The sequence below is a fragment of the Dasypus novemcinctus genome, chromosome 17 (assembly GCF_030445035.2).
Source record: "Dasypus novemcinctus isolate mDasNov1 chromosome 17, mDasNov1.1.hap2, whole genome shotgun sequence".
In the NCBI taxonomy this organism is placed as follows: Eukaryota; Metazoa; Chordata; class Mammalia; order Cingulata; family Dasypodidae; genus Dasypus; species Dasypus novemcinctus.
In genome coordinates this window covers 79902172-79915678 of record NC_080689.1, presented here as the reverse complement: position 1 = coordinate 79915678, position 13507 = coordinate 79902172, and the positions used below count along the sequence as shown (strand labels likewise).

The 13507-nt window shown below is 42.1% G+C and overlaps 2 protein-coding genes across 3 annotated transcripts in view; one reads left to right on the top strand and one right to left on the bottom strand.

Moving 5' to 3' along the window:
- Positions 1-8683, bottom strand: part of PTCD3 (pentatricopeptide repeat domain 3) — a 30400-nt gene extending 21717 nt beyond the window's left edge. Inside the window, exons 1-3 of one of the 2 annotated variants that reach the window (XR_011646205.1) lie at positions 8506-8683; positions 6997-7049; positions 6849-6885 (exon numbers count right to left, since the gene is read on the bottom strand). Coding sequence is in view for 1 of the 2 variants with exons in the window: in XM_004465706.5 (XP_004465763.2) it covers positions 6849-6885; positions 6997-7049; positions 8506-8612 (197 nt within the window). In the remaining variant the exon portion in view is untranslated. The remainder of the gene's footprint in view (positions 1-6848; positions 6886-6996; positions 7050-8505) is intronic. The other variant, XM_004465706.5, reaches the window with a different exon arrangement.
- A 105-nt stretch (positions 8684-8788) lies between these two features.
- Positions 8789-13507, top strand: part of POLR1A (RNA polymerase I subunit A) — a 66396-nt gene continuing 61677 nt past the window's right edge. The window contains exon 1 of the mRNA XM_058279042.2: positions 8789-9149. Within this exon, the coding sequence (XP_058135025.1) occupies positions 9073-9149 (77 nt within the window). The 5' untranslated portion in view covers positions 8789-9072. The remainder of the gene's footprint in view (positions 9150-13507) is intronic.

The window sequence follows — 13507 nt, the reverse complement described above, 5'->3', positions numbered from 1 at the left end:
TTATGGCTTCTTCTGGGTCTAAAAGCCCTGAAATTCCTGAGCCTGGGAACCAGAGGCTTTATATCAGGAGTTTGGAAACTTTCAGTAAAGGGGCAGAGAAATATTTTAAGTTTTGTGGGCTATTTGGTCTCCGTTGTAACTACCCAGCTCCGCAATTAACACAAAAGTAGCTGGAGACAACACATAAATGAGCGAGGATACGTTCTAATAAAATTTTAACTGACGCTGAAATTTGAATATCATATAATCTTCATGTTTCATGAAGCAATACACTTCTTTAGATTTTTCCGCACTATATAAAACATGAATGTAAAAATCGTTGTCTCATGGGCCATATAAAAATAGGTCTTAGGTTGCTAAATCCTGTTCTATATGTGAGCACACAGGCCAAATGCCCCCTTTTGTATCTTCTATATAGTCCCTTTTTCAGTGGTAGAGGCACAAGGAGTTGATAAGAGTACTATGGACTTGAATGCCATTCAGGAAAATGCCACATTCCTGGATACATATATTCTTACACATATTTTGGCTGTTTCAGTTCTCAGCCCAGGGAAGACAGAAATGAGCTTGAATATATCCACATTAGAAAGACTATGTAGCCCCTAAAGGTTAAAAGGTATAAGTGACAATTCAATTCTACCGAGCAAGATGGTTATGTATAATACAAACAAAAATTAAACAAGGTTAAACCCCCAAATGTTTAAATAATAGCTATCACTTACCAAGATCGGATTAGAGAGAGCACTGCTCAAAGTGCTCACGGAATCCTCAGACAGGTACTACTGTTACCCCTGTTTTATATATGGCACAAATTAAGGAACTTTTATATGGGAAGTGTGATTGTCAATAATTTCGCTTCCTTCTCATAAGTTAGATTTACTATTCCTTCACCCTCTTGGTGATAAACATCCATCACTTTTACAGTTTTTAGATTTTTAAAAAAATAAATGAGACTTTACATCACTCTCAGAAAAGACTGCTCTTTGAGGGGCCTTTGAATGTACTCAATAATATATTACTATGATCACTTCTGTGAAAAATCTAGTTGTTACATATTAAATAATTGTCGAGTGAGATATGGCAATTTGTTCAAGAATGTATCCAGTAAATAAAGAAGCTAAGTTGCAGTTCACATGATTTATTCAATCTCATTAAAGAGCATAAATGTAATAATTTCATTTATTTGGCCTCCCAACCATTTGAGAAATAACTTCCATTAAAAATAAATTTTTCTTGAGGGGGCAAAGTGGTGGCAGAGTAAGGTGCTCCAAAAGTCAGCCTGACCTACAGGGTATTCAGTACTCGCCCAGAGCTATCTAAATCACTTGTTTGGGGGCCCAAGAGACGAGAAGAACATCCTGCAACATCCTTGGAAGAATAGGAGGAGGAGACTGCCTGTATGCAGTGAAGATTTGTGAGTAGAGCACGCCACACCAGAGACTGGAGTCCCTCCCCCTGCTGGCAGTTCAAGCCACTGCAAGTCACCTCGGGAACTCTTTGGCTGAAGTTGGAAGCTCCCTTTTCCAAAAAACAGGAGGCTTAAGAGATGGTCTGGCACTGATTTCAGCTTCTGTTAAGTAAAAATCCAATCTAAGAAGAGGTAAAGTTTGAGCCTATACAAGTCAGAAAGAGGCTGGCAGCCTCCATTTTAACTCTGACCCAGCATGAGGGGAAGCAGGGCTGACTGAACATCAGTGACGGGAGGGACCAGCTTCTTTCCACCCAGGTCAGACTGCTGACCTAGCCTAGGATCCAGCCCCACCTCGGGAAGGAAGGAAGCTGGAGGGATCTGTGCCAGACTCTCCAGGCAACTGCAGGAGCTTTTGGCCCACACAGACCTGATTGTTGGACACATCTGTGGCTCTGTTCCCACCCAACAGGGAAAGAAGGATAGCACACCTGCAACCTCTCCAAGAAACCACAGGTGTTTTTGGACCACATGTACTAGATTGGTGGTTAAACCTGTGGATAATCTCCACCCCTAAAAGGAATGGAGGTGGGCGTTTCCTCGACCTCTCTGGGCAACTGTCGTTGCTTTCAGCTTGCATGGACTACTGTGCTGGATACTCCTATGGTTCCATCCCCAGGCCTGACAGGGCAGAAGGGACAGTGCTCCCTCAGCCTCTCTGGGCAACTGCAGGAGCTTTTGGCCCCAAAGAACTAGATTATTGGACACATCTGTGGCTCCATCCCCGCCCCTGACAGAGCAGGAGGAGGGACAGTGCTCCCTCACCCTCTCAGGACAACCGCAGTTGCTTTCAGCCTGCACACACTAGATTGTTGGGCACACCAGAAGCTCCATTCCCGCCTCTGGCAGGGGAGGAGAGGGCCACGGCTTCATCAGTCTACAGGCAGTTTTGTCTTGCATGGTTTAGTATGCTGCCCATATCTGTGGCTCCATCCCTGCCCCAGGCAAGGGGGGAAAGAGCGTGGAGCTCTCTGAGTCTCTCCATGCAACTACAGATGGTCTTGGCTTGCATGGCTTGAATTACTGCATACAACTGTGGCTCTGTTCCTACCCGAGAGGTGAGAAAGGTAGGAGAAGCTTCAACAGTTCCTGGGGCAATGTAGATACCATGAGCCTCCACGGCTTACAGTACCAACTACAGCCTCAGCTTCTATTCTACAACTATAAAGGGAGAAAGGGCAAGAAACAAAGAGTTGAAAAAATTCAGATCGGCTAAACACAAGCCACTGTAAATTTCCAAATTAAGTAGAACCAGGTATCAAAGAGAGACTGTAGCACAAAGCCAAAAAGAAAGCTCTCAACTAAAGAGAAAAAAGGAACCAAGAATAAATACCTTCAATAAATCAGATGCCAAGACACCAACAAAAAATTGCAATCCACAGCAAGAAACAGAAAATTTAGCTCAGTCAAAGGGACAAACTAAGCCTCGAGGTGACATAAAGGAGTTGAGACAACTAATTGCAGATGTTCAAACAAATCTCCTTAATAAAGTCAATGAGATGACTAAAGAGATTAAGAATATTAAGACGACACTGGGTGAGCACAAAGAATAATTTGAAAGCATACATTATGTAGAAAAATAGCAGATCTTATGGGAATGAAAGGCCCCATAAATGAAATAAAAAATACACTGGAGGCATATAACAGCACATGTAAACGTACAACAAAAGATCAGTGAGCTTGAAGAGGGGCCTCTGAAAGTGAATACACAAAAGAATAAAGAATGGAAAAAATTGAACAGGGTCTGAGGAAACTAAATGATGGCAAAAGATGTGCAAACCCACGTCACGTGTGTCACAGAAGAGAAGGAAAATGGAGCAAAAGGAAAAATTAAGGAAATAATGGTAGAAAATTTCCCAAACCTATTGAAGGACATAGATATCTGTGTCCAAAAGCAAATGTACTCCCATCTTAAATAAATCTGATCAGACCTACTCCAAGACACACATTAATCAGAATGTCAAGTGCCAAAGATAAAGAAAGTATCCTGAGAACAGCAAGAGAAAAGTGTTCATCACACAGAAGGGATGCCCAATAAGATTAAGCACAGATTTCTCATCAGAAACCATGGAGGCAAGAAAGCAGTGGTAGGATATATTTAAGATACGGGAAAACTGTCAGCTAAGAATCTTATATCTGGCAAGGCTGTCTTTCAAAAAATGAGGGTGAGGAAGCACATGTAGCTCAGTGGTTGATTGCCTGCTTCCCATGTACAAGGTCCTGGGTTCAATGCCCAATACCGCCAAAAAAAACTAATAAAAAAAAATATATATATATATATACACATAAAAGAAATATTAGGGCAAGTTTAGAATAATCACAGATAAACAGAAACTGAGAGTCTGTCACCAAGAGACTAACTTTACAGAAAATACCATCTCAATGGGCACAGAAAAGGCATTTAACAAAATATAGCATCCTTTCTTGATAAAAACGCTCCATAAGACAGGAATCGAAGGTAACTTTCTCAGCACAATAAAGGGCATATATGAAAACCCACAGCTATCACTATACTCAATGGTAAAAGGTTTTTCCAAAAATCAGTAGTGATCCCATAAGTTAGTAATAAGCTATCTGAGGAGGAAGTCAGGAAAACATTCCATTTACATCAGCAATAAAAATAATCAAATATTTAGGAATAAACTTAACCAAGAACATAAAACACTTGTATTCAGAAATCTATAAAGTATTGCTGAAAGAAATCAAAGATCTAAATAAACGGAAGGACATGGATTAGACAACTAAATATTGTTAAGATGTCAATTCTACCCAATTGTACAAATCCAATGCAACACTGATAAAAATTCCAATGGCCTTTTTAAAGAAATGGAAAATTCAATTACCAAACTTATTTGAAAGGTTAAGGGGCTCTGGATAGCCAGAAATACCTTTAAAATGAAGAATGAAGTCAGAGGACTCTTTAATTCTGGACTTTAAATCAGATTACCTAGCTACAGTGGTAAAAACAGCATGGTACTGGCATAAAGACAGACATATTGACAAATGGAACCAAACTGATGGTTCAGAAACTGACCCTCACATGTATGGTCAAGTGATTTTTGACAATGAAAGAAAAAAAAAAAGATAAATGGGACCTCCTCAAACAAGTACTTCAAAGGACTTTGTCAAGAAGGTGAAAAAGCAACCCACTTAATGGGAGAAAATATTGGGAGCCACATATCCCATAAGGGTTTGAGTTCCATGCTATTTAGAGATCATACAACTCAACAACAAAAGAGCAAGCAATCCAATTACGAAATGGGCAAAAGACTTAGATATTTCTCCCAAGAGGAAATACAAATAGCCAAAAGCCCATGAAAAAAAGTTCAGTACCACTAGCTATTAAGGAAATGCAAATCAAAACTACAATTAAGATATAATCTTACATCTTATAGAATGGCCATTATTAAAAAAACAGAAAACAACTACTGCTGGAGAAGATGTAGAGAAACAGGAACACTCCTTCACTGTTGGTGCGAATGTAGAATGGTGCAGCCTCTGCGGAAGACAATTTGGCAGTACCTAAGGTACCTAAATATAGAACTGCCATATGATCCAACAATCCCTCTACTAGGAACATATCTGAAAGAACTGAAAACAGTGACATGAACAGCCATTTGCACACCAAAGTTCATAGCAGCACTATTCACGGTTGCCAACCCTAATGTCCACCAACCAATGAATGGATAAACAAAATTTGATATATACACACGATGGAATACTATGCTGCTGTAAGAAGAAATGAGATTGGGACACATAACATGGATAAACCTTGAGCATGTTATGCTAAGTGAAATAAACTAAGCACAAAAGGACAAATATTGTATGCCCTCACTAGCCTGAACTAAATAAGAATAACAAACACATGGAGTTAAAACCTAGACTATAGGTTACCAGAAGAGGACTGAGAAGGGGTACTGATGTTTAATGTACATAGAATTTTCAATTAGCTTGACTGTATAAGTGTGGAAATGGATAAGAGCTAATGGGAACACCTTACAGTGATGATAAAATGGCTGGTTTATAAATGGGATTGTGGTTGAAAGGGGTAGTCTGGGGATGTAAATGTCAACTGGAAGAAAAGCTGGAGAATAATCTAGGAACTGAATAACATAGTAAACCCAGAAGTGGGTAAGGATTGTGGCTAATAATATAAATACAAGAACGTTCTTCTATGAACTAGAACAAATCTACGGCACTATTACAAGGTGACAAGAATATAGTAATGCATGGGAGAAATACAATTAATGTAACTTATGGACTATAGTTAACAGTGATACTGTAATATTCTTGCGTCGATGTCAAAGAAAGTACTATATCAATGCTAAGGGTCAATAATAAGGGGTGATGGGACTCGAAAACATTCAAAAATTTACGGTGGTGAGGACTGCACAACTTTATGATGAAAGTGAGAGCCACTGACTGTACAAGTTGGATGGACTGTACAAGGCATGGGACTGAATAACAGTGAACCATGTGATAGATGAGAACTACGGTTAGCAGCACAAATATGAGTGTTCTCTCACAAAGTACAACAAACATACAACAACACGGTGTTATAATAGGGGGTGTAGAGAAAAAAATACACCAAGTATTTGGTGCTATGGACCATAGCTAATATTAAAAGTCTGGTTATATCCTTTCATAATCTGTAACAAATGTTTCATAACAATGTAAGGCATTGGTGGAGGGAGGCTGTATGGGAATTCTGCATATTATGTATTACTGTATTGTAAGCTTATAACTTTTCTAATTAAAAAAATAAAATTCAAAAATCACTTTCAAAAAGAAATTATTCTAATGTTGATTTTCATGACTTTTTTTTTTTTTTAAAGATTTGTATTTTATTTCTTTCTCCCATCCGCCCCCCTCATTGTTTGTGCTATCTGCTGTGTGTTCATTCATTGGTGCTCTCTTGTGTTTGCTCATCGTCTCTTCAGGAGGCACCAGAACTGAAATGAGGACCTCCCATGTGGAAGAGAGGCGCTCAAAAGCTTGAGCCATCTCAGCTCCCTGTGACTGGCTCTCATTATGTAAAGATTAACCCATACTTAGTTCAGGTCTTGTAAATCTTCTTTTAAGTAAATCCTTTCAAGAATCTCTATAAAGCTCCTATTCTTTAGACACCCAAGCTCTCCCCCCCCCTCACAGAATGATCTCCCACTATTCTTCCTGGGAGAACATTCTTACTAACCCTGCACCGAGTCACATAACATTTCCTACATAATATTTCTCAGCATCTATAATTCTGATGTGTTTATTTACTTTTATTCATGTGTCTGTCTGGCACACACATCCCCCTCTCTCAGCACCTAGGATCATGTTTCACTCATTATAAGCACTCAACCATTTGCTGTATGAACACTGATGAAATACTCACCAAGTTTTCTTTTTTGGAATGACCACTTCTTCAATACCTTGATGTGAAAAATAAAGCAAAATTAACAAAAATTTCCCAATACTAGAATTAGAAAAGAATAAAACGTGTCAATCTAAAAATGGAATTATTTCCATCAATTTTTACATACCGGTTACATCAGCTCCTTCAACTTTTGGGAGGGATGCACTTCCAGAATACAATCTGCAAAAAATAAAAGTCCTAAGGTTAACTGCCATTAGTGACATTCCCATCTCACCTCCACTTATGTGTATTCTGAGCCCAAATTTTCCAATTATCATGGATTAAACTAAGACATGACCTAACCTGCATTACAGGATGGATATAAGATATGGACCCAAGAGATCAAAAACTCTTGAAGCAGGCCATCAATTTCATTACATAAAATCAGAACCACCTCCTCCCCTCAAAAGAATTTTATTATTAGCATTTGAACAATCTGAGCAACTGGCCTGAAATTTAAGAGCTTTCAACGTTAGGAACCTAAAACACAGTGACATTAAGAGGAACAACTGAGTGAGCACCTGCTTTTACAGGGAGAGGGCCCTGATTAAAAAAAAGGCCTACCCTACTTAAAGCAATTATCTCCAAGCTACACATAAACCAGTCTTTTATTCTGTTTCTTTCAACAATCAAGAATGTACTGAATACATATGTTCTAATTCAAACTTGGAAGTACTGACGTTTTCCATTTTCTGGGTTTCAAGTTAAAATTTTCTTCCCCCCAAAACAGAAGCATTGACCCACAACTGAGTTTTTAAAATGTCCTGATTACACTGCTAAAAGTACAGCACACAAGTAACCGCACTATTATCATCATCACTGGTATTCCCTTCCTCAATGGCTTTAGTACCGCTCAGAAAACTATCAAGGTGTGATTAGCCATGAAAATACTTCTTCCACTGGTATCTGCTTTCAGATACCATCTTAAAATAGAATTCCTCTCTCCTAAGAACATTTCAGAAAAGGGATCGACTCTTTGAAATTATAACAATTTTTTGCTTTGTCACTATGAGCCCCTACTTTACAATTGAGGAAATTTGCCTATTATTCAACTAAGGAGCCTCAAACATTGAGTTTCTCAACTTTTCACTACGAGTTACGGTCTCTCAAGTTTCTTCAACATGACCATTTACACTGGAAAGAAAATTACACAAATGGGTGATGATTCAAGCTACTACCAACCACCGAATTCTAAGACAGAAAAGGGCGTGTTCAGATGGTTTAGACTTTCCCGTTTAAGAAACACGTGACCATTTCTTCGGTCAAACATCCCTACAACACTCAGCACACATGGCTGAGTATTTTTTAAAGATAAGGAGAGATTGCTAATAGCCAGGCACACTCCCTAGACTACAAGCGCCACGAGAAGAGTCTTCTTTTTTTTTTGCTGTCAGGTTTAACGGTAGGGTGTCGCAGACAACCAAGGAAAACCCCCTAAAGGAATAATTGCGTTTCTGTCCCTATTCTAAGGACGCGGGCTCCACCGACCGGTGCTTCAAGCACGCGGCCGCCAGGAGCGCGCATGGGCATTCGGCACCACCATAGCTGCTTCCACATTTCCTCTCGGAGAAAGGGGCACAGAGAGGACTAAGATGACTTCGGAGCCTTCCTTGCGCATGCCCTAGATTTCTCTTACCTGGAACTTGGGGCCCGTCCACACGGACCCGTCCGCTTACGGGTGAGTGGCAGGCGAGGCCAGCAGCGGACCCTACAGCAGCCCAAGGCCGCTGCTGCCGCCGCCATCTTTAGCCTCCCCGCCGAGCATGGTGGGAAAGCACGCCCTCGCCCTTTTGCGTCACGGGGAGTGAGACCAGGTGGATGGGCAACGGCGCGGGGATTGGCTGAGAGGAACCAGACGAAAGCAACGGGAGGGGAAGGCCTTTTAGCTTGAAAAACCTTGTTACGGATTGTAAAAGCTCAGTACGCTGCTTTTGCCTCAGAAGACTTCCTGAAATATTATTTTTATGCCCTACATATATTTGATCGTTTTCAAGAAATAGCGCGAGAGTCGTGTAATTGCTTTCCCTCTCCCCCCACAGTTGAAGTAGTCTCGTCCACGTAAATCTCGTCCCAGCAGCGATTCTCGCGCGCAAGCGTCTTCAGAGTCACATGGTGGGCCTCAAGTTTAAGGCTGAGAGAGGAGTTGAGCCGTGGAGGCTCGCTGCGTCTTTCTGGGTGTCGGAACTCGGAACTGACTTGGAGGATGGTGGGGAGCAAGCACATGCCATGGCGGCGGCTGCAGGGCATTTCCTTCGGGATGTATTCTGCAGAAGAGCTCAAGTAAGGAGTTGGTGGGAAGCGCGCCGAGCCGGGCTCGGGAGGGGGACACCTGAACTACTTTTCCCAGGAAGGCTCGCGCCCCGTCCGGCCTCCGCGTACATAACCATCAGGCGCGTGGGCTTCTGGGATCCGTAGTCCTGGGGACGCTAGGGGCTGGGAGCCGAGCGTGTGGCAAGGCGGGAGCGGGGGATGGAGCTACTGTAAAGTCTCTGTCGCGAATATAACGCTTAGTCGCCTCTTGCCTATAAAGCGATTGTCCTTCAGCACTCAGTTCAGACTACAACTCCTCTTTACCCGGGCTTCTCGTTGAGTACAGGGGCTCTCTGGTTAATCCTCATTTCCATCACGGTAACTGTTTGACATTCTCTATCACGCCGTCTTGAAATTTTCCTCTCTTCCGGAATCGTTTTGGATTCAGGTTCTCCTGTTTCTTAGACAAGTACTTCTTCCTCGCTCCTTCTTTCCATCGGTCAAACCCACAAATCTTTAAACATCCAGTTTTTGCCAGGCACTAAGCCAGGCGTTAGGGACACATCGGTGAACAAGGTCCTCGCCCTTAGGGTTCATATTCTAATTGTTAGGTTCCTATGTTGGCTCCTCTTTTTACCCCTGACATGATCGTATTCTGCGAGGTTCTTTTCTGGTCGTGCTGCTTGTATTGCCGTAGATGTTATCCCTACAGTCTCACCATGTCAGGTTTGATGCTTTCATATTTAAATCACCTGGCCAATTTCCCTCTGAGTTTTAGGTCCACTTATTCAGTTGGTTTCTGGATATCTTTTACTGTATTTCACACAGGTATCTTAAATTCATGTATCAAAAACTCAATTTGCTTCTCCAAAACAATGCATCTATTCTAGCACAAAATGGGGTGTGAAAAACTGGGAAGTAATTTTTGACATAGCCCTCCTGACATCTAATTTGTGTGTTGGACTCTTTTTGTGTATCACCTACATTTGTTTTTTGGAACTATCTTTCCATCCCTACTGCCACTGCCTTAGATCAGGCTGTTATCTCTTTCTTGTTTAATATCCTTTCTGCCAGAGGGATGGACCTACTTCATCCTATTTCTTGGCATCCCTATCACGTGTCTGGACAGCATCTTAAGACTCAGCTCAACCTGCCTCATTCTCTGAGGTTTTTCAATACCTATTCACTTGTCTGTTATGGTGCTTCGGTCACTTTTTATGTTTGTTTACATTTGTATTTCTCTTCTAACCTTGAGCTTCCTGTGTGTCACATTCCTTTCTTGAGTGAATGGATGAATAAAGTCCTGAACTACAGCTCTGAGTAATATTGGTGACAGTGCCCTAGCAAAGAAATTTCACTTTTATCATCACCAGCCATAAGTAGATAACATTTCTTTCAGAAGCAAAAAATGTTTTCTCTTGCCTAAAAATTTTTAGAGGTATTTTTGAGGTGTTCAGAAGGGAAACTGCATGAGCAGATTTACCAATTACTAACTCTGTTGCCCTCTTTGGGTCTAGGACTGAGAAATTTCAGTAATTTTGCTACCTTTTATTGGGCTAGGTTCTGTTAGCTTCCCATCTCGCTGGTAGCAAAAGCCCCATCCTTAAAGTGGCCTGGAAGGGCCTACACATGTTACCTCTTACCACCTCTCTGCCCTCACCTCAGTTCCCACTCTCCTGGCCTCCTTGCTGTTGCCAGAGCTTCACAGATGCACATCTACCCCAGGATCTTTGTGCTCCCTGTTTCTTCTTCCTTTCATATCCTCGTCCAGATGGCTGCATGACTCTCCTTAAGGCCTTGCTCAAGGATCTAATTCTTTGCCTGGGCTACCCTGACTACCAGTTCACACTGTTGTCTGTTGCTTTCCCCGCATTATTTTTCTCCATAGCACTTTCTTCTATTTAACGACTCGTTTCTTTTTCTTTTTCTTTTTCTTTTTTTTTTTCCTCCCTCTCTCCCTTCTTACCATAGAACGTAAAGCCCGTGAACACAGGGATTTTTGTGTCTTTCCTCAGTACCCAAAACTATGTCTGTCACATAGTAAGCACTCAATAGATATTTGTTGAGTGCAGGAATGGGTGGAAGAGGGAGCTCTCTGCAGAATACTTGGCACTTTCGTTCTTTACTAGAGCCATCAGTGATGGGTATCTCCAGTACAGGAAAGGAAATTCAGGCCCTGAGGACCCAGTGACTCACTAGGAAGTGCAGAGGTTGTCCTCAAACCCACTGTGTCCATGGTCTCAAACTCTGTTCTCTCCAAGGGAATCCTTTGCTGGTTGCCCCTTGCTTTCTCCCCCTTCCCATAATGGGAACAGGAACTTTCTCCTCTTCCCCAGCAAATACAGAAAAATGTATTTTGTACACACTTTCTTATCAGCATAACAGCTGCTGCTGTGCCCATATTTCACATGAGAAAAAAAAAACACATGGTTTGTCCAGGGTCACACAGTGCAGCATTGGCAGGTGGCTTCCAGGTTGGTGGGAAGAGACCACACAAAACCTGGTTGGATTGAGTCTCCCATGTAAGTAATCAGCTTACCAGTGGCAAGATGGCCATGTCGACACGAGCCAGCTCAGCTCTTGAGGCCAGTGGCATTTCATGCTGGGAATGTAGGTCACCATCAGGAATCCCTAGGCAGGCTCTCCTCCATGCTGCCTAGGGGCCTGCGGAGTGCCTCTCCTGGTAGCTTTCCCGAATTCTGGGAAATCCATTTCTCTGCACTGTGTCCTCAGTCAGGAGCAGATTGAGAACTCTGGTCTTGCTAACTGCAAAACCATATTCTTCCTCAGAGCTGCTTCCTCCCTCGCAGTGGTTTGGTCGCAAGAAGAGATCACAGCAGTCTTTCGCACGCAGGTTGGGTGTTTCTGTCCTGGAGACTGCCTCTTAGGAATTCTACACCCTTCTTATTTGTGAGAGCCAAGGTCTGCCTCACCACACAGAGCAGCTTGGAGGATGGAGACCACAAAAATACCTTCCTCTCTCGATGTGAATTATTTGTGTTGCCTTTATCACTGAACATATTATATTCCCTTTGCCTGTTAGCACAGGTCTGCTTTGGTCCCACCTGCCAACTGTTTTTCCATCACTGTGGACTCCAGGAGAGGGAAATGAAGTGCCAGCTTATAGACCATGACAAAGAGAGCAGACCTAGTAGTTGAAGACTGTAATGCACACCAAGACCTAATTAACTCGTGTTTGCCTTATGCAGTAAATCTTTTAGGGCTGAGTGTAAAATGAATGAAAAGAAAATATAGATGAATATCTGATTTCTGAAGGGAAAGTACTTAAAGGTAATAGAAGGAAGCACCGTGGAAATGACCAATGAATTTAACCCGTTGATGTTTTCCGCTTTATGCAAGTGGTACTGTAAAAAGCAAGTGAGGGAAGCGGGCTTGGCCCAGTGGTAAGGGCGTCCGTCTACCACATGGAGGTCCACGGTTCAAACCCCGGGCCTCCTTGACCCGTGTAGAGCTGGCCCATGCGCAGTGCTGATGCGTGCAAGGAGTGCCGTACCATGCAGGGGTATCCCCCACGTAGGGGAGCCCCACGCACAAGAAGTACGCCCCATAAGGAGAGCCGCCCAGCGCAAAAGAAAGTGCAGCCTGTCTGAGAATGGCGCCGCACATACAGAGAGTTGACACAAGATGACGCCACAAAAAGAAACACAGATTCCTGATGCCGCTGATAAGGATAGAAGTGGTCACAGAAGAACACGCAGCGAAAGGACACAGAGAGCAGACAACTGGGGGCGGGGAAGGGGAGAGAAATAAATAAAAACAAATCTTCAAAAAAAAAAAACCAAGTGAAAAGACTGCAGAATGGGAGAAGTTATTTGCCAATCATTTGTATGCTAAGAGACTCAAAGCTGAAATATATAAAACATTCTTGCAAGTCAGTAAAAAAAGTTAAATAACCCAATTAAAAAATGAGCCAAGGGTTTGAGTAGTTATTTCTCCAAAGAAGATGTGCAGATGGCCAATAAGCACATGAAAAGATGCCCAGCATCATTAGCTATCAGGAAAATGGAAATCTAAACCGTAGTGAGTTACTTCAAACCCACTGGGAAGACTTTAACCAAAAAGGTAGATGATAACAGGTATTGGTGAGAAAGTGGAGAAATTGAAGCTTTCACACACTGCTGGCAGGCATGTAAAATCATACCGCTGCTTTGGAAAACCATTGTAAATTTCTCAAAAAGTTAAGCATAAGATTACTAGTTTACCCAGCAGTTCCACTCCTAGGTATATACCCAAGAGAAATTAGGAAGAAAAAAAAACATCCACACAAAGACTTGTACCTGAATATTTGTAGCAGCACTGTTTATAATAGCCAAAAAGTGGAAACAACTCCAATGTCCAACAACTGATGAATGGATAAATTGAATGTG